Source organism: Prunus mume, linkage group LG8, assembly GCF_029339155.1.
Source record: "Prunus mume cultivar Tortuosa linkage group LG8, ASM2933915v1, whole genome shotgun sequence".
Classification (NCBI taxonomy): domain Eukaryota; kingdom Viridiplantae; phylum Streptophyta; class Magnoliopsida; order Rosales; family Rosaceae; genus Prunus; species Prunus mume.
This window is the reverse complement of record NC_142705.1, coordinates 5410796-5435139: the sequence shown is the minus strand read 5'-3', so window position 1 is coordinate 5435139 and position 24344 is coordinate 5410796. Positions and strand designations below refer to the sequence as shown.

Genomic DNA, 24344 nt, shown 5'->3' with positions numbered 1-24344 from the left:
AAAATGAAAACTGAAATGTATTTTTGGAATAAGAAAAAAAAAAACAAACAAACACGTGTCTATTGATCAAGCCCACAAATGGCAACCAAACGATATAAAAAAGGGATTCTTCCAACATTAGACGTATTTTGTTGTAGTACGAATTAGAGTGAGGTCTGGATTTGTAGAAGAACGCATGTCCACACATGCAAGCAACCACCCAAATTCGAAATCGTCATCGTACACGTAGATATGTCATTATACGTAGATACTTTCTTCGTAGGTTTTGAATGAATATATTAACAATGAATGAGAATGTATCTACAATTTTGTATCTGCGTACATGTTCAATTTCAAACAAGTATATACTTCAACTCAAATTAAGCCTAATTTCCCAACTAGTTGCTGCAATCATAGAAAACTATATTATTTTTTTATGTGTGTGTGTGTATGCGTTTTTGGCTATATAAAAAACTAATTTAATTTGCGAAAAATCTTGAATTAATTAAGCAACAGAAGTACCGTAGATTATATAAAACTTACCTGCATTTCATGACGTTCACCCATAAGATTTTTCAATATAGTATTTGCAACTTGGAAACCTCATCCAGTTCATTTTTTTGGCAAGCTCCTCCACCATCTGATCTTGATCATCATCACTTAAACTGGGCACAATCAAACCCTGCATGCCAAGGAACCTTACAACTAGGGCACAACTCTCTCTTGCAATGAGAACACTCTGCTGCACACAAAGACAATTTGGTGCCATTCTCATAAACCAACAGGGCTGAGCAATCCTTGAAGGGACAGTACAAGTACTTGTCAGTCTTAGACCCCATAACCACAGCTTCACATAAGGCATTCCCCCACCAATAGAAAACGTTGTTCGGGAGAATTGGATGGCAGTACTCGGGGTCTAACGTGCCCTTGCAGCCTGGCACAGGGCACATAATGGATGTGACATTGTCTCGGAGCTTGGACACTATGAATTTGACAATGCATTGGTCGCAATAAAAATGGGTGTAACCCTTCACCTTGAACGAGTCTTGCAGATGGTTTGGCTCAAAGCAAAAATCACATGTAAAAATGTTTGGATTAATCTCGTCATGTTGGTTATGAGCCGATCCTGCCGAGTTCTTCTTTGACTGTTGAATTTTCTTTCCTTCATGATTCAATCACCGTGATTGATCTTGGGATGTTAATGCCAAAAATTAGGGCAAGAACATGTATGTTCTAGTTTGCTATTCTTCCTCTTGTTGCTTCGTGCGTACGTTACTCCTCCAGGCAGGTGAGTGGAAACCCTCAATTAGGTTAAATAAAGCCTAGTCTTGGTAGTTTGTGTTAGTGTTAAATTCAAGAATCCTTTCCTTGGTCAATAAGGATTTTAAACCTTTTTTAGTGGCATTTTTTTTCACTCAACAAAAATTAAAATAACAGAAGAACAATATATTATTATTCTCCCAGATTTCCCAACTTGCTCAGAACAAAACATTTGCTTCCCTTTCTTTTATAAAAACGATCCCACACCAATGCACACGACAAGCTACAGGTTCGACAAAGTCTAATCCAAAATCTGTATTGAATTTTGCATTTAGGATAGTTAAAAAAAAAATGAAGGAAGGTCCACTGAAAGTACAAGATAAAATTGGCAAGGGGACAAAAAAAAGGAGAAAATCCAAATCAATAACCACAATTTAATAACTTAAAAATGGGGGTTCTAGCACGAAAAAGAAAAACAAGCAAGAGGATAATTAAAAAAATAATTTTGGGTAGACTAGTATTATGGGCCTAGTTGTATTTGGGAATGTTTGTTATTGAGCTGCATTAGGTTTATTGTTGTAATTAGAGATAGGCTTGATGTTTTGAAGATGGTTTTGAGGGGCTAATTAAGAATGATACAACCCTATAATTATTAGGCTAAAGTCCAGGGGAGCATAAACAAAGTTTCCCCTTGAAAATAGACTTGATTCACATCAGCAAAATTCTTGCCAACAAACTAAATCACCAAAATTGCAATTCCTTTCTCTCTGCCTTCAGAACTGACAAGTTGACTTTACTCTTCAAGACATTTAATTTTGCGTTGGAAAGACAAAACATTCACTAATTATTTTCAAATCATAAATATATAAACTTTCTTCACATATTTTCGTAATTTTTTTCCCATAACAATGCATTAATTGAATTTAAGACTCTGTTGGGGCACAAATTATTAAAGCAACAAACAAATCTTTTCAAATTATTGCATAAGTCAACAAACTTTAATTTAAAGAGTTTAATTTGCTACTACTATTGGAGATGCTCTACCTTAATTACATTAATTAAAGAAAAGAGAAAGCAATTTTAGTAAGCTATCTATCGAGTGTATCGGTAGAAGGATCGTTACTATTCTCCTTTCAAGAATATACGTATTTCTTTCAAGAATATATGTATTTCTTTCAAGAATAATATACGTCTTTCTGTCAAGAATATACGTGTATCTTTCAAGAATATACGTGTATCTTTCAAGAATGATAGACGTGTTTCTTTAAAGAATATACCTATTTCTTTAAAGAATATAGGTGTATCTTTCAAGAATAGACATGTTTCTTTCAAGAATGATAGAGATGATATACGTGTTACGTTCAAGAATATACGTGTTTCTTCAAACGATATACGTGTTATGTTCAAGAATATACGTATTTCTTCCAACGATATACGTATTCTGTCGTAAAAAGAATAGTTGGGTTTGTTGTATAAGAACTCACGTCCACACCTACAACAACCCGAACTGGAAATTATCATCACTCATACTAATCAATTTTGATGGCGACGTGGCTTTGAAAACAAAAACAAAAAACAAAGGTGACAGGACCCGTCCCGAATTTCGGAATCCGAGGCGAACCTGCGGAGACCCCGCATCACACTCATGCCGGGTTCACTCCTTAAATCTACGTCCTCGTTTACCATAGAGGATTAAGGGCACGAGACTTTCTGCCGAAATTTCGAGTCTCCCCTATAAATTGAACATTCCCAAAATTTCCACCTGCAAAGAACGCATTTTATAACCCAACCGGCAGCATGCACAATATAATCTCATGCAATTACATAAATGGCCTCCGGCCTTCAAATGATTCTAGCAAAACTGCCCACAAAGTTCTTAAAATAACTTAATGCATCAAACATGCATATACCAAATTCAAAATCTAATCACGCACACCTTCACCCACTTAGTCCTCAAGACCAATCTCAATTCAACCAAGTTTTGGGACCAACAACGAGGTCCAAACCAATTCCAATAAGACCACCTAGGTGGGGTCTAATCTGTGGCTGCACCTAGTAACTTCAGGCTGCTTACGTACCCTACTAAGGGATCAAGCCACACGTAGCTCTTTCGTATCTATCCTGGCTTCTAATATCAAATAAACCATTACAGCCATACAAATTCATACATTCTAGGATTTGTCCATCATAACACACCAAACACAATCACAATATCACCCCTCATACGACGGACGACCCGCCTCGTAACACGCTGGCTAATCCAAAGACGCTGCGACTCTGTACATTCTCACCACCATCACACAATCACATCTCCTCATACGTCGGGACGCACCGGCCCACGTGGGTCAACACGCCGGCTAATCCAAAGATCGTGCGACCTCACACCTCACCAGCACATTCTCACCACCACCATCACACAATCATATCTCCCTCATACGTGGGACGCACCGCCACGTATGGAACACGCCGGCTAATCCAAAGACGCGTGCGACCTCACCGGGCTCGCTACATTCTCACGGCACGGCTACATTACATTCTCACCAGCCATCACACGATCACATCTCCCTTATCGACGCACCGCCACGTGGCTTCCAAAGACGCGTGCGACCTCACCGGGCAGCTACATTCTCATCACACAATCATATCTCCTCAGAGCTCACCAAATCACACAATCATATCTTCCTCATACGCGGACGCACCCGCCACGTATGGGGTCCGCTAATTCAAAGACGCGCGACCTTGGGCTCGCTACATTCTCACCACCCTCAACATGATCACAATATGGGGTACGGGGGTAGTATAGCAATCGTAAGCTAACATTTGATCGCTTTAATACCTTCGTATACATACATTCACACAATTAAATATATAAAATATAATTTCTACTCTTATACAAACCTCAACCCTGGTATAGCATCTGATAATTTTCCGCAATTTAAATCATAACATAATATCCTAAATTCGCATATAAACCATTTAACTCGACAACGCTCAAGACCTGTCACTAAGGTCATTCTAACCCTCTTGGGATGATAGAACTACAACAAAAGTCTAGCGGTCAACCCAGGGTCAAACTACCCAAACTTGGTCAATCAGGCCCGCGGGGCCCGCGACCTCCAAATTTCGATCCGAAAGATCCTATAGGTTCTACAGGCTCTAGGACACCTATCCTGCAAGTTTGGTCCAGATCGGACGGTCGGATCGCTCACGATCGCACGATCGGACGGTCACTAAAATCCTAACCCTAGGGTTGGCATTTCTGGAGTATCCGGGACTCCATTTTACGATCCGTCGAATCCTACATGATCCTGGTAATACCTAGATCAACATATTATAACTTCAGGACCATCCAACGGTCCAAACCTAGCGAACCCGAAAATACGCGATATGCGATATCCGTTCGGAGCTCTAACGGTATCCAAAATCGGATCCGAGCATACCTACGCGCTCGTGACATCGAGAGGATCACAGTGGGACAAAAATGCCCCTCAGCTACAGTGCCCACGCGCCGCCACACGCTGGGTGTCCAAAGCGATATCGCATCTCGGAAAACTTCCAAATCGTGAGCCAAGACTCCTACCCTAGGTAATACACCTAATTTGGAGTCACTTTTGTTCTTGGTCATACCCCAAAAACTGACCGGAGGTGGCCGGAATCTCCTCGAAATCCGGCGAAACCCACAGAATCGGGTTGCCTACGCTACAAATTGATCAATTCCTACCCAACAGGCAGCTAGAGCTCGGAAAATAGATGAGAAAGCATACCTTGATCACAAGAGTTGGTGGCGGAATTGCCAAACGAGCTCTGGAAAATCTGAAAACCGCCGTTTTTCGCAATTTCCGTCGGTCATTTTGGGACCGGTCCCAACCCGAGTGGTGGCGGATGATCAACGGCCGGCCAAAATGTGGCCGGGTGGCGTCGCGAACCAGGAGAGAGGGACGAGAGAGAGAGAGTGACGGGGGCAATTCCGTCTTTTAACCAAAAATCCATTTTCCAAATATTTACGATTATGTCACTGAGCTTCTTTTGACCATATCTCTCTCGTTACAACTCCGATTCGAGCCAACTACGTGTCTACGGACTCATCTCACCGTGCTCTACGCAACGGTACAACCGGAATTTCCAAATTCCTTCCGCGTAAGAAAATGACTAAAATACCCCTATCCCACGAGTAATTTCTCAATTCCACTTAAATTAATTAAACATGGGATAAATTTGGGGTCGGGGTGTTACAAAAGGGCATTTAGATTTTCATATAATTGAATAATTAAGATGACGTTTTAGATACTTTGATTCATAGTTTTATGAATGAGTGTATCAATGATGAATTTGAATGTATCTACAATTTTGTATCTACGTATATATTCATAATATCTTAAAACCAATTTCAAATTAAGTAACACTTGAACTCAAATTAGGCCTAATTTCCAAACTAGTAGCTACAATCAATCTACAGAATTAATTAAGCAGCAAGAGTGCTATAATCTACATAACCGACCTGCATTTCATGCGGTTGCACCCAGAAGAGTTTTGAATATAGTATTTGCAACTTGGACACCTCGGCCACTTCAGTTTTCTGGCAAGCTCCTTGACCACATATCACCATCACTTAGTTTCTGAAACTGGGCACAATCGAATTCAGTATACCAAGGAACCTTACAACTAGGACACAACTCTCTCTTGCAATGAGGACACATACTTGTCGGTCTTGGACCCCATAACCACAGCTTCACACAAGGCACTGCCCCACCGATCGAAAATTTGGTTCGGGAGAATCGGACGGCAGTGCTCCGGGTCTAACATGCCCTTGCAGCCTGGCACAGGGCACATAATGGATGTCACATTGTCTTGGAGCTTGGACACTACGAATTTGACAATGCATTGGTCGCAATAAAAATGGCTGCAACCCTTCACCTTGAATGAGTCTTGCAGATGCTTTGACTCAACGCAGAAATCACATGTGAAAGTGCTTGGATTAATATCATCATGTTGGTCATTGATTAATAATATCGCCAATCCCACAACCTTCCTTAATTGGTATCGAATTTTCTTCCCTTCCATGATTCAATCTTGGTAATTGATTAATTTCTTGGGATGTCGATGCCAAGAATACGTATCTTTTTTTTTGGTTAGACCCAAGGGTGTCCACCGCCGACAGCAGTGACTAATCCCTTTCGCTGCGGGAGCTCTCCCAAAGGAGGTAATCAGCTGGTCACGAAATGTGCTCCATTCCCATGGGCGGGGATCGAACTCCCAACCTCATGGTTAAGGGATGAGATGAGTTACCACCACACCACATCTCATGGTTAAGAATACGTATCTTCAAGGCAGACCGTGAGTGGGAACTCTTAATTATAGGTTAAATAAGTCTCGGTATTTTTGTTGGTGTTAGGTCAGGAATCCTTTCCTTGGTAAATTGGTAAACCTTATTATGTTAAAGTGAGTCTCCTAATTAATCAAGGAAATTTATTTCCTTGATTAATTAAGGGATTTACTTTCCTATTTTATTTAGTAGACAAATCTTTGTATAATTAGGAGATAATATCCTAGTTGATTACTGTATCTATTTCCTTGTAAAGCCTCATATACATTCCTATATATACCTCCTTATGGATAAGAATAAAATTCAACCCAAAGTATTCAAACATAATATCATATTTTAGCATGGTATCAGAGAAATGCATTAATTATCTGGATAGGAGTAAATAATCCATGTCAGTTGTTTTGTGTCAACTTATATTATTTAATTAACTTACTAATACTATCCTTACCTGACTAACTAATACAACCCACACACCCCGTTTTAGATAATACATGTTTAATTATAAGGCTATGAAAAAAAGAACACATGCCGATTTGGGCTTTTTTATATATTAATTTTTTGGTCAAAATCCCATATTCCAAATTTAACTTGGGGGTTGCATAAATGATGGGTGGGCTGGTGAGGAAGACAATGAAGGAAGCAAATTGAAGGAAGAGAGAATTGGGAGAGAGGTTTCTTGTTTTAGTATTAGGCAGTTGTTGGATGTATCTAATGGCTAAAATGATTTGGCAAAAACAAATGAAAAAATAATTGTCACATGAATATTACTAAAAGAATTTGTGTAATTTGAATTTCAATTTTCATTTAAATTATCGAAGATTTAAAAAAATATAGTATGATCCGATGTTATCATGAGCACCAAACACAATATAACTTAGTCATGCATTGCATAAAACAGACTACTCGGATGAGAAAATGAGTTAGAATTATCCTAGATTAAGGGTTTTATAACAAAAAAAAAAAGATAAGGAGAAGATTCAAATTGGAGCAAATGAATATCTCAATCCGAGTAAAATACTACATGCGTCAAAACAAATTCCAAAAGTAATCCCTATTAACATGGCACATCTTGTCCACCCTAAAACTTCATTTAATTTCCCGTATTATCCTTTTGTGCAATCCAAACACCTGCATCAACCTGTAGCGTTGCAGCAAGATCTTCTCATGAATAAAGGCTTATTTGTGACAGCTTGGACAATGTCTGGTATGAGAAGTTAAGGAAGCTCGAACTCCACAATTGTAACAGAAAGCATATCCACACCTGCAACATTTGCAATCAAATTTGATTACGAAAGCAAAGGAACCACCACTGTAGTGGTTTGGAGCAATTGCTCCTCCAGGCAAGATCTTGGGTTCAAGTCCTAGCATCCATGTAGTTTTGTGAGTTTAGTATATTATCGCCCTTTTCAATAAGAAAGATCCTCAAAAAACCAAAAAAATTTGATTATGGAAAATAATACAACAAACCAAAAAAAGAAGAAAAAAATATACACCAATCTGCAGAGGCATCGAACAGCTGAAACCAATATCAGATTAAGTAACATTTAACTCAAATTAGCCCTTTTTAATTCCTAAGCTATTTGAGAATCAAAGAAAATAAACCAATCTGCAGAGAACCTAGAAGTAGCATAGCAGAGAAGTTCAACTGACCTGCATTTTATGTAGCTGCACCCATCGCGTCTTTCAACATAGTACTTGCAACTTGGACACCTCCTCCAGTTCTTATTCTTGGCAAGCTCTTCCAGCTGCTGATCTTCACCCATATCTCTCAGTTTCTGGAACAGGTCACAATCGAATTCGGTATGCCAAGGAACCTTACACTTGACACAAAAAACTCCCTTGCAATGAGGACACTGAGCTTGTTTGGTATCATCTGGTTCCTCATTAATAGCGTGGAGCACGCGTTGAAGGGAATAAGTACTTCTTCTGAGGCTCCATAACCACAGATTCACACAAGGCCTTGCCCCAGCGGTGAAAGACGTCGTATGGGAGAATTGGACGGCAGTACTCAAGGTCTAACACCCCGGGGCATCCTTGATCCGGGCACGTAACAGATGTGACATTGTCTTGGAGCTTGGACACTATGAATCTAACAATGCACTCTTGACAGTAAAAATGGGCGCAACCCTTGATGTTGAATGAGCGTTCTAGATGAACTTGCTCATGGCAGAAGTGACATACAAAATTTGGATCAATATCACCAACTTGCTTCTTTTCTTTCATATGTTTACTATGTTTGGTCATGAGGGTACCGATTTTGTTGCCCAATTGTTTTCCTCCCAGAACTTGCTTGCCCAGGTTTTTTCCTCTGCAAATTATGTTCCCCATCTTCTTCTTCTTCTTCTTCTTCTTCTTCTTCTTCTTCTCTCTCTCTCTCTCTCTCTCTCTCTCTTCAGTGGTTCTAAACTTTTCACACTCTCATGAAACAACAGAACACGAAAGACTGATCTATGTGGGAAAGCTTTCACCAATAATCAAAGAGGATGCAAAAATAGTCACACTGGGAAAAGAAAAAAAAAAACAAGAATAAAAAGAGGCGTTTGAGAAGTGGAGACCTTAGAGTTATAGTGAGGTTTTAAGACTGATTATATCTATAGGAAGATGAACTTCATCTTATCTTAATAGACATGAAGTTGAGAGTTCTTTCTCGGTAAGAAATAACACTTCCTTTTTTTTCAATAAACAGAAATAGGACTTCCTTTTTTTTTTTTTTTTTTTTTATAAACAGAAATAGGACTGACTTCGTCAATACGCATAGTAAGCAAAGTTAACCTTTTTGGAGAAACTCCAAATCAAAATATATATTTCCCATTAAGTTTCTTTTGGGCAACCACCTATTAAGTTTCTTTTGGGCAACCAATTATGCCTCTGATAAACATCGGACTTGTATAATATTGTGAAATATTGAAAAGGACTCATGTGGGCCCATGACAGGCTAAGTAATGGTGACGTTATTAAAAATGTATGACATATTATCTGATTTTGTTATTATTTTTATTTTTATTTAATATAAAAATGTGAATTTATTATATTATCCTCGTTTAATTAATAATTTCAATTCTGTTTGAATTAACCAAAGGCATTTTCAAGTATTTTGAATGTTTTATCATTCTCTGCCTTTTGCTTTATATATATATAGATAACACGTGAGAAGTCTAATGGTGATTGAATACATGCACGAGACTGAGCCTACTACCAACAACGTAATATTTTGATCACCAGGCCAGAATTGGAATTTTGATCACCAGTCCAGAACTGAAAATTCCGTAAACATAATTTCACATGGCAGGGTGGGGAGGGGAGGTGGGTGGGGAAGGGGCTGTTGGGTCTACCTTTTAATTTTGTAAGTTTTTTCACTTCTTATTTTTATATTTATATAATATTTAAACTTTCTAATGTGTGTTGTATTTAATTTAGATTATAAATTTTTATTAGCTAAATTACTAAAATGCCCACACCACATCAGCAACTTAAAAGTATTACAAAAGAAATTGACAAATTTGATAAGGTGAGACACGAAATGCAAGTATAAGGGGGGGAATTGAGTCAGTGCACAGGGGTCATATCAATAAATAAGTCTTAAAATTATATTGGTTTCTTATATACAAGTGCAGTTCCAAGTGTGGCCATCTTCGTTCTCCTTTATGCAGATAAAAATATAAGCCAACACCTATTAACCTTTTAATGTACAATTACAAACCAAAGGTGAGGAATTAAGAAAATAATTCTGAACAGAAAGCTTCAGCAAGTTGTCATAAGAGATCCAACAAGATCTAGCACTGTAGACTGGAGTAGAGGTTTTCAAGTGCGGTATACAGGGGCTCAGCAGCCTTTGGTCTGTCCACTGTTCCGAGTAGTATATCCGAAGTCGTCAGGTAAGGGTCACCATAAAATTGTAGATTGGTATCCATCCTTGTGGCCACGATGTTCCCTTCCAGTGATACTCCTACAAATGCACCTGTCAAACATTGGAACATCGCTAAATCAGGAGTCAGCTCTTTTCCCATGCTTTCCGCACACAGAACCTCAAAATGCATTAAACAGTTCTACCATGGATTCAAAAAGAGTAAAGGGCGGAGTCATGGAAGAATAATGGCTGACAAACTCGGGAATTTGACAAAAAAAATAGAGCATGGGGACAGACTGCGTTGTGACAAAATTGGATGCTCTATTGCAAAGTGTGGCAAGTTTATATTCATGCCCCAGCATGCCCCACATGCCGAGTTCCGATATGTACAAAATGCTGATACACTAATACAAGCATTTTGAGTCTAAATGTTATCGCACCTTTACTACAACTGTAGGTATAGCACATTCCAGAACCTCTGTCTCCAGCACGCATATCTGCTTCCAGCACTCTACCAATAGGTCCTGCAGCAACGCTACAGCCAGCACCAAGAGAAAAATGCATGCGACTACAAAACGTTTTCACAGCTTTTAAGTCATGAAGTACAATTATGAAGTCCATGAGCTCACCCCCAACCTGGGAATAAAAAAACAATGGCAATAAAAAGATTACCACCTTGGATAGAACTAAGTACAAAATTCTGGCCAATATTAAGAAATTCCCAACTTAATGAATAGGGAGAGACTAAATGAACCAATTTTATGACTTCAGTTAAAAAGAAATTGATACAGGCAGATGCATGTGAATTGTTTTTTTACTTTTAAATCTACAATTAATGCATATGGGTTCTTATCTTACTACTCTGTCCTTTCTTCAAACTGAAGCATATTCAAATAATTAATAGCAAGGCAATAAAAGAAAAATATATATAACATTTTAACAATGAAAAGATTGCATACCTGTGCACCCCATCCTAAGCCAACAGAAAATATGGATGATGGAGCAGACCATGATCCATCTGACCTTCGAGCAATTACCAAACCAGTACCAAGTTTGTATGAAAGAAGCACACCAGCTTTAGCAACTGTTAAGATTGCCAGGCCTTTGGCTCCTCTGAGAACAGCTAAGGGTATGGACCTCTCAGGATTCAACCTAGCAACCTGTCCAATCCCAAGAAACATTCATTACACAAGATGTCATAAAACAGCTTAATAAATGGGCTGATTTAACCAGTTATATATTGATTTTACAACTCTTTAAAAGCCATTTTAAGCTAGTTTCCGAGTACATGAAATGAAAGAAGTATTCAATCAGTATTTGCAATGCACTCTATGAAACGATAAAGCAGGAAACTATTAATCCAGAATGGTGGGAAGACAAGTAACTTAAGGAAACTTCAATGAAATTCAAAATTGCACCTGGGAATAACTTCTCAATGTGTTGGATGCTTTGTATATTTCATGTTCCATGGAAAAACCAACAGGAAGATTTAACCATCCTCTTGTACATGTCCAATCCATGACATCATGCTTTGCTGCTTGTGAAGCATTGCTAATGTTGTTGATAAGAATACCCTGCAAAGGGTCTAGCCTATCATAGCAGGCATCACAGACCCTTTGTGGATTCCTCTCCCTAAACTTGACAGGCAACAAGCACCTTCCTTTACTACATGTTCGGCAGAAAACACCACCACAGAAGCGACAATGATGTCTCCCACGAGTAAGAGCAGTGAAAGGAAAAGTGCACTGCATGCAAACTGTAGTCGAACTATCAGGAAGCCACTCAGGGGGCTCAGCCTCCAAAACATCTTTGTAAGCATTATAATCAAATGCAGTTGTTTCAAGAAGGGGTGGAGCACTGGGTGTGTAGACCGAGGAGTGCAAGTAGGTTTCACCATTCTTTTCTGAGCCCAGAAATGAAACATTCGAATTGGGTAGCTGCTTGTCTGATGGAGGACCCGGAGCTTTGTTCCGACCAGTCAGAATGGCAACCATCCCACTCAGCACATTCTTCAAGTTGACCTCGGGATTCATATTAGTCTGAGCTGAATCACAAGGCTCCTCGCTAGAATCATATCCGCTGCCATCAATAAAATCTTCGGATTCAAGGGGAAACTGGAATGCATAATCTTGTTTCAAGGGCTTGGAGGCTACTGGGGGATAACTAACTTTAGCACCGTCTTCTGGCTCAGTCCATTCGGAGCCGATGAATTCATCATCATAGTGGAATTGGGTTTGGCGTTTGTCTATCTTAGGAAGGGACGAATACGAAACTCTCCCCTCAAAGCTCGCCATGCGATTTTTCCAAGCACTACACAAGTTTCCAGATTTGGCTGGTATTCGAAATCAGCATATGTTACAAAACTCAAACCCAAAGAAAGCGCAGGAAAGAATCAACTGTGCAATTTACAAAGCAAAAGCAAGGTGAATATTCAGAAACGAATTAAAGGAAACTAACAAGAACCTTATATGCAGCTGAACAATGAAAATAATTCGTAAAGTAATTATCTTTTCTCGAAAACATATATGAGGAATTGGAATTTGCTTCTTGTTTGTTCTAGGGTTATTTAATTCAGAATGAAAGAAATAACAGATAAATAAGAGAACAGAGCAATGGAAAACATACCTGTTTATCGAATCGAGCTGTTAATTGAATAAAATTGAGAAAAGAATTGGTTCGCCTTGAGATTTTCTCTCACTGTATTTTAGGGTTTTACGATAGCCAAAAAACATTCAATTGTGCACGAAGAGCAAGAAGAAGAAGACGAAGATACACGACAGCCGGGTTCTTGAGATATACGAAAAGACTTTCGGTGTGGATCATATACCAACACTACGTCCCTCCTCCTCACACGTTAAAAATTATAAAAAATAAAAAAATAAAAAAGCATAAAAAACGACATGTCGTTTTACGACAATACATCACGTGTGAAAGTGTCGTTTTAGTTAGCTTGCTTCTTGCTACTTGTGGAGGTTTATTATTATTAATTAAAAAATTAATTCAGGACCATAAATGTACTTCTGTTGTAATGCAACTGCTAAATTTTCGATGTTATTTATAATTTTTACATTAGTTTTTATCAAACATCCAAACAAGGAAAAGGAAATGGTTTCTCATATTTCCCATTCACTTCAAAGCAGTTAAGGTACATCAAAATTTTCCCAATAAATATTACAATTTGTTAACCTAACTAACTAGCTTCAATTCAAACACGAAGCTTCTTGCCAGGCTGTACATCATCGTCGTAATGGCCGCCACCACCGCCGCCACCCCCCTCTCCATCGATGTCCTTATCCATCTTCTTTCTGGCAAGTATCTTGTTGATCTTGTGCAGATCATTAGTGATCTTCTGGTCCTTGTTTTGCTTTCGAGTCTTTCGACCATCTTGCATCTTCACGCCAAACTGGAATGCTGCCTTTGGCATAGCTTCCTTCTGCTCATTGTATGTTGCCCATTCTTCTTCCGTCTCAAAGTCCCATCGGTGAAGACGACCCTTAGCCTGTTCAGAAATATTTTAACAAATACATAAGCACCGATTGTAATTTGTAACAATAACTATAATGTTGCGCCTATAACTGTTAGATGATCATTCATAGAAGCAAACAAAGAATTGCCACTAAAGTATTTTCTCCAATATGTTGAATGTCATACAAAACTAAGCTACAGAATGAAGCACACTTCCTAGGCAGTATGAACAAGATTATTGGTTTAATCAGAAACTTACTCGTCCACCCATATCCATTTTTGACAAGTCATCTTCATCGTCGCTGTCAACGATCTCCCGATTATACTCTTGATAGCCAGGGTAACATTCAGAATAACTCTCTGAGATGAAGTTGGGATCCTTTTCTCGGGCATCTTTCTCCCTCAATTGTTGAAGTCTTTGGTCATCACGCTTGAACACAGATCCTAAACCCCGATCCTTCTCTTCTTGAGTCATAAAGCGTGGATCCTGTATGTTTAGGCCTGCTTCCACATCATAACCCTCCATATTTGGCTGGAGGTACTGTTCAGGATAAGCCATTTGCTCAGCATATTGGTACTCCGCCGGCCACTCACCCTGGTAGGCCCCAGCCATTTGTGTTTGTGTTGCATCGTATCCATTCTAAATCCAAACAATGAACAGAGAATTACTCATCTATTAAAAAATGCAAGTCAAGTTTCTGTTTAGAAACACAGTTTGTACAACAATCTTCAAAATGAAGAAAGAAGAGGATCAACATACTGTTTCTTGCCATTCCTGAGGCGCCCCATAGGGTTGGACGGGACCATAAACAGGTTCATCAAAATAAGAAACTTTTTCCTTGTTCCGGGGAGACTCTTCCATGTCCTCAGAGAGAGGGCTTTGACTCAAATCCTTACCAGGAATAGCATAGTCAACACCATCCCCAACAAAAATGTCATCCTCATCTGCTCTAGCCATAGTTGGGCCTTGTTGTGCTTTTGAATCTATATGATTTTTCCTAGGGGGAGGACCAGGAGGTGGAGGTGGAGGTGGAGGCAAAATCTCTCTTTTAGTTTCATTCTTCGAAGTCCCAGCATCAGGCTTCGAGGGCTTATCCTCTTCAACATATTCATTACCAATAATTGAAATCTTTCCCATAACTAAAACAAGGACCAAGAAAAGAACTTGATTAAATAATCAACAAATAAACAATGATAAAAGGTAGATAGGATGAAGGATGAAAACAATTGATGAGAAATCTCAAAATGGGTTATGAAATATTATCTCTTCAACCCTCACAGTATACACCAAAATGCCAGCATCCCAGACAATATTAGGTAAGTTATACCAAACACACAAGAAGGAATTCTGATACAAATTAGTTTAGTTTGGTCTAGTTTATCTCTAAAAAAATTCAGTTGACCACATTTAGGCATAACATCTGTACAATTTTTATCGTAAACAATGTTTTCAAATACATGCTTTATATATCGCTTTGGTTTGACTTAAAAAGAGAACTACTCACAGTATATTACAGACAATTGTATCAAGAACCTAATGTTGCATATAGAACTGATGATTTCCAGTTACTTTTGACCAAAAGCAGGATAGGGAAATTACCTTTTGCATCTTTCTCCTTCTTTTTCTTCTTGAGAACCTTTCCAGAAGATCCAAGACGAAGATATGACATAATTTTAGCAATTCGATCAAGCACAGAACCATCAACACTGACAGTTACCATTTCCTGAACAATAAGTAGAAGCCAAAATCAGCATAACAGTCCAACACTAAAAGGACAAGCGCACCAAGGATCAAAAGAATTTTAACCTCTGGTTGCGGACAGTCGGCTTTGCTCCTATGCAAGGTGGTTGGGATATCATGAGTGTATCCACCCTCCTGATATGTGGAATAAGAGAAAATGATACAGAAGTTAGGAAAATGAGAGATCAAATTCATTGATTATCCAAAAGTAAGCTCAGTACTCTTTAAGAAGTGTGTACAGAGCACTTCTACTCATAGTTGAACTACCATGCATGCTTCAGGTGGCAACCAAACACAAAGTGATCCCGAACAAGCCACCCAACTTTTATCAGGGTTCACGCAAGCTTAAAACATGAGCCCAAAATTATCCCAAAAAGACTACTCTGCTCTAAAATATGCAGGCTTAAAATAAAAAGAGCAACCAAGACTCTTACCATGTTGAAAATAAATGACATCCTACCAGGAAGGAACATCTCATTGGTTTTTATAACAGCTTGTGGCTTGACTATGCATTGATACACCGACTGAAACACAGAAATTAGACATCAATGCAAACAATTCAAGATTTAAGAACAAAACTACCTCATCATATCACCAAAAGTAACACACCTTTGCAGTTGCAGTTCGAAATGACAATTTTTGGTCTTCCTTAGATGCCCTGTCAGAGAACAGAAAACACATGTTAGCACACACACTATGACAAAGCTAAAGAAGTTTATTGACATTTGCCATACATCTCTAGAATAATAACTCATATTAACACTTGAAATGGCCAGTATCAACACAGACTCTAATCCTTCTACATCATGTTTGCCAAATTTAATTACTGAAATCGTAAATATAAATGGGAATGTATGGCATAGCCTGACAATTAGGACAAGTAACCATATACAATTACCTAGATTTTGCATCAGCCTCATCTTCAGCATCTGGCTTTTTGTCAATCTCGCTTCTTATTTTGTTAAGTAAAGCGTAATCCAATCCTTTGACCAAATGCGTGTGTTCCACATCACCTGAACAGAATTAATCCCGTTCAGCATAAAGATAAGAATAATGCCTTTCCGCATTTACACAAAATGGCTAGCCAATAAAACTATTGACTATCTGTTTTCATGAATTCTTACACATAGCAACAAATGCAAGGTTACTTCTATCGCAATTTGTTTGAATAACACATTGGGATTTTTTTTTTCTATTTTAATTAGTAACACGTACCTCCAAGATACTTGCTCTTCTCAATGGATAACTTCTGTGCTTCAGCTGCCCTGCAAATACCATTGCAAATATGATTATGCTAATAAACAGCAGAGCCATTGTCAAGTAAAACATGAAAGTTTAGATAATAACCGGAGATCAACATTCCCAGGAGGCGCAACGGCATGAAAAGAACCCAATTCAGTCTGCTCATAATCAGGATTTTGATCTTCTCTTCGCTCCTTTGCTCTGTCTCTGTATTTTGGCAACTCCGGCTGTTCTGCTTTCTCCTCTCTGCATGCAGCACCATATAAACATAACATCAAACACATAATCTACATTCAAAAATTCGTTTTTCAATGTCTGTAAAGCTAACTTAATCCCAGATTTTAGCAAAACAGGTTCATTACCCACACAGAAAAGGGTACAAAATTAATAAAATAATAATAAAAATTTAAGCTTTAGAAAAAATTAACATGGTGCTGATGCCCATATCGACTACGCTGCATGTTAAACGTTGAATTAGAAGCTGTGTGTTGTACAGAGAACGAAACAAATTGAACTTTAACTCACTTGCGGCGAATAACTTTCTCCTTGTGATGTTTCTTTGACGACGTCATTGATGCAACTGAATTAAAATCAGGGTTGAGGGAGCTTCTTCAAATGGCAACAGTTAGGGTTTGCAGCAGTGGCGAATTGGCGAAACGAGGTCGCTGGAACAAGATGCAGGCAGGAGGATTTCGTTGCGCGCTAAATTACGGATATAGCCTTCTGTATATACGCATGCTTGAAAGTTGAAACGCACCGTTCTTCAATTTTGGCTTCTTTCTCTCTCTTTTTTCTTTTTCTAATTCGTGAGAATTAAGTTGACAACTCAATCAAAAACGACATCGTTTCGGGTCACCTCACTAGCTCCTTTGGACCGCATCCTTCGGCGGACATTTTTTTTCTTTTGGTCAAACCTCACTGGACTATGCACTTCTCTTGCAAGCTTGTCCTTGATCAACAAGGAGGAGAACTTAATTCGTTTGAATCCTTAAACATGCTTGTGCACCGCAAATTGAAAGGATTTGGGTATGGAAATAATAAAAATTATAAATAGTTTACGTGTACATATTACATTCGTTGTCAATTATTTTATATATTCTTAAATTGTTAATTAACATATTAACTGTCACATCATATGATTAGTTATAATAGTAAAAAAATGTGACCATTCTAGCATTATTCGTGCTTGTGAATTTCAACGTGGCTCGACAACCTATGCAATTGATCATGGTCCTCCCCTTAACCCTTACTTTATATATGGTAGTATATCCAGTGAATTGTGAATTATTGGTGCTAAACTAATGGACAAATTTAGGCTGATAATTACAAGGTAGCTTTTGGTTATTAAAAACTCTTGAAAGCTTGGCCTTTACTAGCCAAGAGTATCTAAACCTCTTGATATATTCTTACACATAAGGATTTCTAGGTACCTAGAGGACAGAAGTCAGTAATATTCAACTTGTCAAATGGCAAGCCTGCAGAATTCTCTCTTGGATCACTCAATCCTCATCTGTGTGAGCACTCTGCTGTTGTCAATTGTGTTTGGATCATGCGCTAGTGATCACACATTGAGCAGCAGGACTGTTGCCTTATTCACTTTTGGTGACTCAACTGTAGATCCTGGGAACAACAATTACATCAACACCATTCCTGAGAACCAAGCACATTACAAGCCGTATGGGCAGAACGGCTTCTTCGAACACCCCACGGGACGCTTTTCTAACGGTCGTATCATCGTAGATTACATAGGTAAGTATTTATATAAATATATTTGCATAATCAAAATAAAGAAGTATAGAAAGATGTGGTATAATGTTTTGTATGCTAATGATGCAGCGGACTATGCAAAGCTGCCACTGATCCCTCCATTTTTACAACCTTCTGCTGATTACACAAATGGTGTTAACTTTGCATCTGCTGGGGCTGGCGTCCTTCCTGAAACCAATCAAGGATTGGTATGGCAAATTTTAGTCTTTATATGGCTATGAATCACTAGAGATCTTCTTATTTTGTGTACATAATAATTTGAATCGAATTGTTCAATTTTAGGTGATTGATCTTCAGACACAATTGAAAAACTTTGAAGAGGTGCAGAAATCACTAACAGAAAAGTTTGGAGAAGTGAAAGCAAAGGAAGTGATATCAGAAGCAGTTTATTTCATTAGTATTGGGAGCAATGATTACATGGGTGGTTATTTGGCCAACCCAAAAATGCAAGAACAATATGACCCTGAACAATATGTGGGGATGGTCATTGGAAACTTGACACAGGCAATCCAAGTAAGCCTTATCAAACCTGCTTTTCATTGCAGAGGGTCTTCAAAACAAGGCCTGTTGACTTTTGAGTTGACCCTTTTTTTTTCTTTTTGTTTTTTGCAGGTGTTGTATGGGAAAGGGGGTAGAAAATTTGCTTTCCTAAGGTTGTGTCCACTTGGTTGCTTGCCTGCCTTTAGAGCTCTGAACCACAAAGCCAGTGGAGGGGGTTGCTTTGAAGCAGCTTCTGCCCTTGCTCTAGCACATAACAATGCTTTAAAAACTGTGCTCACAAGCCTTGAATATATGCTCAAACAGTTCAAGTACAGCACCTCCAATTTTTATGATTGGCTCCAGGACAGAATAGATAATCCCTACAAACATGGTAACTATGCTTTATGTTATTTTTATTTTCTTCCCAAACTTACAATAGCACCATTAAAATATAAGAAAAGTAGTGATCCCCTGTGACCAGGCAAAGCACAACATAGAAAGGGGTTAGATAGATTAAATTACTAAATGATCTTTGGTGGGGATCTTAATCAATGATTTCAGGTTCGAAACATCGTAACACTTTGATAGTGTGTGTGTGTGTGTGTGAGAAAATCCCCCTCCCCCTTCCTAACTTTGGCAAAATAATCACTCACTCAAGGAAAATGGTCATTTTAATCTGACATTTACTGTGTAGGTTACAAGGATGGAGTGAATGCTTGCTGTGGGACTGGACCCTATGGGGGCATCTTCACCTGTGGAGGCACGAAGGAAGTTAAAGATTACCAATTATGTGAAAATGCTGATGATTATGTATGGTGGGATTCTTTTCACCCCACTGAGAGGATCCATGAGCAGCTTGCAAAGGCCCTCTGGAATGGGGCCCCTTCCTCTGTAGGGCCATACAACCTAGAAGAGCTCTTCTCAGTTGATGAGGAGAAGCTCACTATTGGCTATATGGTTGATGACCCAGAAGCACAAGATCACTTTTCACTTCTAAAATAGTAGCAGGACAGGACCAAGGTAGCTTACCCTGCAGCCTGCCCTTCAGTGAAGGGCTAGAAGTTCAGTTGATATATGCAATTTGTATGTGATGATGTGTGTTGTCCTTGTCATAGTTAACTTCTTAGCAAAGCCAGTCTCCTACGTTTGGGATTCGGCCTCCATAAACCTATTTGCGAATAATATTAAGGGCCAGTTTGGCATTGTTGTGCTGTGAAAATAATCGCTATCAAATTTGCTGTGAGAGAAAGCAGTTTGGCATTTGGTAAAATTTTTGTTAAAAGTGTTGTTGGTATTGATTTTACGCATAATCAGAAAATAATTCCTGCATAATCATTAAACCCAACATCTCTTCGAAACTGATTCTTGCATAATCAGAAAATGAAAGCACTTCATTAGTGCTTTCCCTTATAACTTTATCTCACAAAGAATTTTTAACAGTAAGTGATTTTTTCGCAGTTTACCAAACGGGTTGGGCTTCTCAAAACTTTTAAAAAATCACTTATCACTCCAAATAAGCAATGTCAAACTGGCACTAAGTAAAAATAACAACAAACATAAATATGTCTTGAGTGATATGTTGAAGCCAGGTTCCCTAAAATCTTCGAGGCCCCCAACCCTCCCTCCAAAAACCGAAGTGAGAACTAACGATCAAGAAAGAAAAACATATTTTCTTAGAGTAATGCTACACTTACCATATTATTATCCCATATTTCTATACCATATGATGTGGCATATCCATATCATATGCCACATTAATTAAATGAATGAAGTGTATTTTAATAGATAAAATTAAAAAAATAAAAACTAGTATTTTACATGATGTGGTATATACACATCAGCCGTCACATCATGTAATATAAAATTATAGTATAAAAAATGTGGTAAGACTAATATTCTTATTAGGGTCGTACAATGTTCGAAAGAATCGTTTTTTTTTTGGAGACATATTGGTGTTATAGCAGAAAGCGAGCTTGGGCAAGAATAAAAAACGCGTTTGGATACGAAATTGGCCGCGACCGCTGACTAGTAAGTTTGTTTGACCAGTTCTTTGGTTGGCGTTCTGCTCTGTTTGGGCCTTGGGGCATAAACATTGTATTCGTTTAAAAATATGAAATTTTACCGCTCGTTTTCGTCATTGCCTTCGTCTTTGTCATTCCCTTCGTCTTCGGCCTACACGTCAGCGCCCAAACTAGCGTCAGCCATGGGCGACCTGCAAACCCTAAAGACCAAGCTCTGCATCATCGGCAGCGACCCGGCTGCGCACACGGCGGCCATTTACGCCGCTCGAGCGGAGCTGAAGCCGATCCTATTCGAGGGCTGGATGGCCAACGACATCGCCCCCGGAGGCCAGCTCACCACCACCACCGACGTCGAGAACTTCCCGGGCTTCCCCGAAGGAATTATGGGCGGCGAGCTCATGGACCGCGGCCGGAACCAGTCTCTCCGTTTCGGCACTGAGATCTTCACCGAAACGGTCAACAAAGTCGACTTCTCCAGCACCCCCTTCAAGGTCTTCACCGATTCAAAGACCGTGCTCGCCGACTCCGTTGTTGTGGCAACTGGCGCCGTCGCCAAGCGCCTCGTATTTCCCGGCTCCGGCGAAGGCGAGGGCTGCTTCTGGAACCGCGGTATTTCGGCCTGCGCTGTTTGCGACGGTGCCGCCCCGATATTTCGGAACAAGCCGCTGGCGGTGATCGGAGGAGGTGATTCGGCCATGGAGGAGGCTAAATTTTCTCACCAAGTACGGGTCAGAAGGGCACATAATTCACCGCAGGGACGCATTTCGGGCTTCGAAGATTATGCAGAATCGGGCCCTGAGCAACCCGAAAATCAGAGTTGTGTGGAACTCGGAGGTGGTGGAGGCCTATGGGGGAGAGAAGGGGGTTCTGGGAGGGCTGAAGGTGAAGAATTTGGTGACTGGGGAGGTTTCGGATTTGAAGGTTTCAGGTCTCTTCTTTGCAATAGGGCACGAACCGGCGACTAAGTTTTTGGGTGGACAATTGGAGCTTCATCCTGATGGGTATGTTGCAACGAAGCCAGGCACTACGCAGACCAGTGTAAGAGGAGTTTTTGCTGCAGGCGATGTTCAGGACAAGAAGTATAGGCAGGCTGTCACTGCCGCTGGAACTGGTAACTCTTCTTAATCCATAGCCTTCCTTAAGCTTTAAATGAGCCTTCTTTCTAAGTTCTAACTTAAAAAATGATGTCTACTTTGAAATGCCAATTTGAAGTAGCTTCATAAATCTATACTCTTATAACATGATCAGCATATATGTTAATTGCATTTCAATTATGAAGTCTACTTATTGAGTTGCATACTAAGCTCAAAATGTGAATAGGCATACATTCACTATTTTTTAAGGGAAATGCTCACTTAGTGTTGATACATGTTATGATATATATATACCAAATTGTCGTACACATTCAAACAAGCATTTCACTTGATAGGTCAAATTGACAGTCTTCTTGCGAAGGCTGTTTGGTAAGAAAACGTTTCCTTTCCCGTATATTTGGGGGGCACTTCATTCCTCCCCTTCCATGATGATACTGGAGACTTTTTGGTGAATGTTGCTTATGGCAACATCATGTGGACAGATTTTCATTAAGTTTCTTCCTCAATTGCCCACTGACATGTTGTGTATAAAAGCTGATTTGTTTCCGGTTTTAGAGGTTACTGATGGACTTTGTTTTGTTTGAGAGTTTGATCAGCTGCGTCTGTGTTCCATTTAACTGTTATTTGTTTATTCATCTTTCTTTCACATGCTTAATGCTACCACAATACCTTAACTCTTACCCTAGGGGCGGCCTGAGCTCTGCTATTCATAGCCAACTTTTGGCGGCTGAATAGTGAATAGCAAAGTAGTAGTTTGGGATATGCAGATAGGTTGAATTTGAAATTTGACTGAAGCCACTCTCCACGCTTTCTTGAATGCAGAGGACTTGATGTCACCCTGACCATTATTGAGTCGCCTTATATATGACATTAAGCTTGAGTTTGAGCTAGTCTTAGGTGCACTAGGTCAAGTTAGCCTCAAGGTTGTTTTGAATACTGGATAACCTGAGCTTGGGCATGTGTGTACAATTGTGGCGCAAGCTTTGCCCCCAATCTTAGTTCATCAAGCTGTTTACAACACAAGATGAATTCCTGAAGTTACTCATGAATAGATACCTACCTGCTACATGTTCTCTGGTTTATTTGATTCTACTAACCTTAACGTTATTGTTGATGACTTTGATTGTCACCGTTATTAATCTCATCAAGAAAATTTCATGTTAAGATGTTACTATTTGCTCTCTAATACATGATTTCTTTCATTCTATAATGATGCAGGATGCATGGCGGCCTTGGAAGCAGAACATTACTTGCAAGAGATTGGATCTCAGGAGGGTAAGAGGGATTGACTACCTCGGATTGGTGAGGGATCTAAGAGCTGCTCGGTTAGAAGCAAATTTTAGTGAACGATGCATGATAAAGAAAGCTGTATTTGGACCCATTAAATATCATTCTTCAACAATTTTTACTTATTTTACAGTTCCTATTGTAGGATTTATTCATAATACGCAGATGACTATGTTTCATGGCATGGCATCTGCAACCCAATGATATGATAGTTTGAATTGAATGGCTTGAAAATTTGAATATTTCGTTACTGTTTTTTTTGGCAAAAAATATTTCGTTATTTGCATCCAAATTTTGATATTTTTATAAATTTCAATATTAGAATTGCCTATCAGTCATGTATGCATGCAGCGCATTGTTGATCACATTCTTGTTTTCACAGCGAGGTTGTACATTTAGACCCTCATTTTCTTTCTCCCTTGGCGAATGCCAAGTCCAAAGCGAAGCATGTATATTTCACTTACTAAACTTAGAATTCAGATTGTGAGATTCTTTTTATGGTATCGTGATAGTGATCAAATTAGAAGTTGAAATAAGTTTGACAAGCGGAGTTGCGAACGATTTTGCAATACCACTACAGAGATCTCAACTATATGAATAGCCCCTTGACCACACACCCAAAAATAAAAAAATAAAAAAAATAAAAACTATACGAATAGCCTCAAAAGCCCAACACCATCAAATCATTATGGTCTTGCATTTCCAAGGTCCAGATTAGGCGGGCCTATAGCTATCTTGGACTGTCCAAATCTTCACTGAGTTCACTGTCCATAAACTGATCGCTTGTTAGCCAACTGGTTAGTATAAACTATTTTAACAAGGACAGCCTAGCATACCA

The 24344-nt window shown here is 39.1% G+C and overlaps 5 protein-coding genes and 1 pseudogene across 7 annotated transcripts; 2 read left to right on the top strand and 4 right to left on the bottom strand.

Moving 5' to 3' along the window:
- Positions 1–538: 538 nt before the first annotated feature.
- Positions 539–1148, bottom strand: LOC148914562 (uncharacterized; the record flags this gene model as incomplete). The annotated part of the gene is given in 2 exon segments (XM_089042687.1): positions 539–638; positions 640–1148. Coding segments are annotated over 2 exon segments (609 nt in total), but the record flags the coding sequence as incomplete, so codon positions are not given.
- A 6424-nt stretch (positions 1149–7572) lies between these two features.
- On the bottom strand, positions 7573–9093 carry LOC107881711 (E3 ubiquitin-protein ligase RSL1-like; annotated as a pseudogene). Its single transcript, XR_016122672.1, has 2 exons — positions 8213–9093; positions 7573–7823 (listed from the first exon to the last, which is right to left on the bottom strand). The product of XR_016122672.1 is annotated as an E3 ubiquitin-protein ligase RSL1-like (transcript).
- A 1032-nt stretch (positions 9094–10125) lies between these two features.
- On the bottom strand, positions 10126–13211 carry LOC103340641 (RING/FYVE/PHD-type zinc finger family protein). 2 transcript variants are annotated; one of them, XM_008244080.2, is made up of 5 exons: positions 13035–13211; positions 11828–12805; positions 11369–11569; positions 10850–11045; positions 10126–10520 (listed from the first exon to the last, which is right to left on the bottom strand). In XM_008244080.2, exons 2-5 carry the CDS (start codon positions 12701–12703, stop codon positions 10336–10338), a joined length of 1458 nt encoding a protein of 485 aa, XP_008242302.1. In that variant the 5' UTR covers positions 12704–12805; positions 13035–13211; the 3' UTR covers positions 10126–10335. The 2 variants fall into 2 exon arrangements, with proteins under 2 accessions (XP_008242302.1, XP_008242303.1); XM_008244081.3 differs by having other exon boundaries at positions 11828–12741.
- A 294-nt stretch (positions 13212–13505) lies between these two features.
- Positions 13506–17618, bottom strand: SMU2 (RED family protein). Its single transcript, XM_008244079.3, has 11 exons — positions 17383–17618; positions 16963–17103; positions 16831–16880; positions 16514–16628; positions 16225–16273; positions 16050–16139; positions 15682–15750; positions 15475–15598; positions 14635–15014; positions 14134–14514; positions 13506–13908 (listed from the first exon to the last, which is right to left on the bottom strand). Exons 1-11 carry the CDS (start codon positions 17427–17429, stop codon positions 13615–13617), a joined length of 1740 nt encoding a protein of 579 aa, XP_008242301.1. The 5' UTR covers positions 17430–17618; the 3' UTR covers positions 13506–13614.
- Positions 17619–18279: 661 nt separating this feature from the next.
- On the top strand, positions 18280–20351 carry LOC103340639 (GDSL esterase/lipase 5-like). Its single transcript, XM_008244078.2, has 5 exons — positions 18280–18606; positions 18694–18812; positions 18907–19137; positions 19237–19495; positions 19799–20351. The coding sequence occupies exons 1-5, from the start codon at positions 18324–18326 to the stop codon at positions 20104–20106; spliced, it is 1200 nt and encodes a 399-aa protein (XP_008242300.1). The 5' UTR covers positions 18280–18323; the 3' UTR covers positions 20107–20351.
- An 882-nt stretch (positions 20352–21233) lies between these two features.
- Positions 21234–23765, top strand: LOC103340638 (thioredoxin reductase 2-like). The gene is given in 3 exon segments (XM_089042743.1): positions 21234–21832; positions 21834–22236; positions 23438–23765. Coding segments are annotated over 3 exon segments (999 nt in total). The 5' UTR covers positions 21234–21307; the 3' UTR covers positions 23509–23765.
- Positions 23766–24344: the final 579 nt, after the last annotated feature.

Excerpts from the sequence above, each read along its gene's own strand:
- LOC103340641 (XM_008244080.2), bottom strand. The coding sequence starts at position 12,703 with ATGGCGAGCTTTGAGGGGAGAGTTTCGTATTCGTCCCTTCCTAAGATA. Across the intron at positions 11,046-11,368 it reads GCTTAGGATGGGGTGCACAG|GTTGGGGGTGAGCTCATGGA; the intron begins GTATGCAATCTT and ends TTTTATTCCCAG. Across the intron at positions 10,521-10,849 it reads TACCTACAGTTGTAGTAAAG|GTGCATTTGTAGGAGTATCA; the intron begins GTGCGATAACAT and ends AATGTTTGACAG.
- SMU2 (XM_008244079.3), bottom strand. The coding sequence starts at position 17,429 with ATGACGTCGTCAAAGAAACATCACAAGGAGAAAGTTATTCGCCGCAA. Across the intron at positions 15,751-16,049 it reads TGTCATTTATTTTCAACATG|GAGGGTGGATACACTCATGA; the intron begins GTAAGAGTCTTG and ends TCCACATATCAG. Across the intron at positions 13,909-14,133 it reads AAATGGATATGGGTGGACGA|GCTAAGGGTCGTCTTCACCG; the intron begins GTAAGTTTCTGA and ends ATTTCTGAACAG.
- LOC103340639 (XM_008244078.2), top strand. The coding sequence starts at position 18,324 with ATGGCAAGCCTGCAGAATTCTCTCTTGGATCACTCAATCCTCATCTGT. Across the intron at positions 18,607-18,693 it reads TATCATCGTAGATTACATAG|CGGACTATGCAAAGCTGCCA; the intron begins GTAAGTATTTAT and ends CTAATGATGCAG. Across the intron at positions 19,496-19,798 it reads AGATAATCCCTACAAACATG|GTTACAAGGATGGAGTGAAT; the intron begins GTAACTATGCTT and ends TTTACTGTGTAG.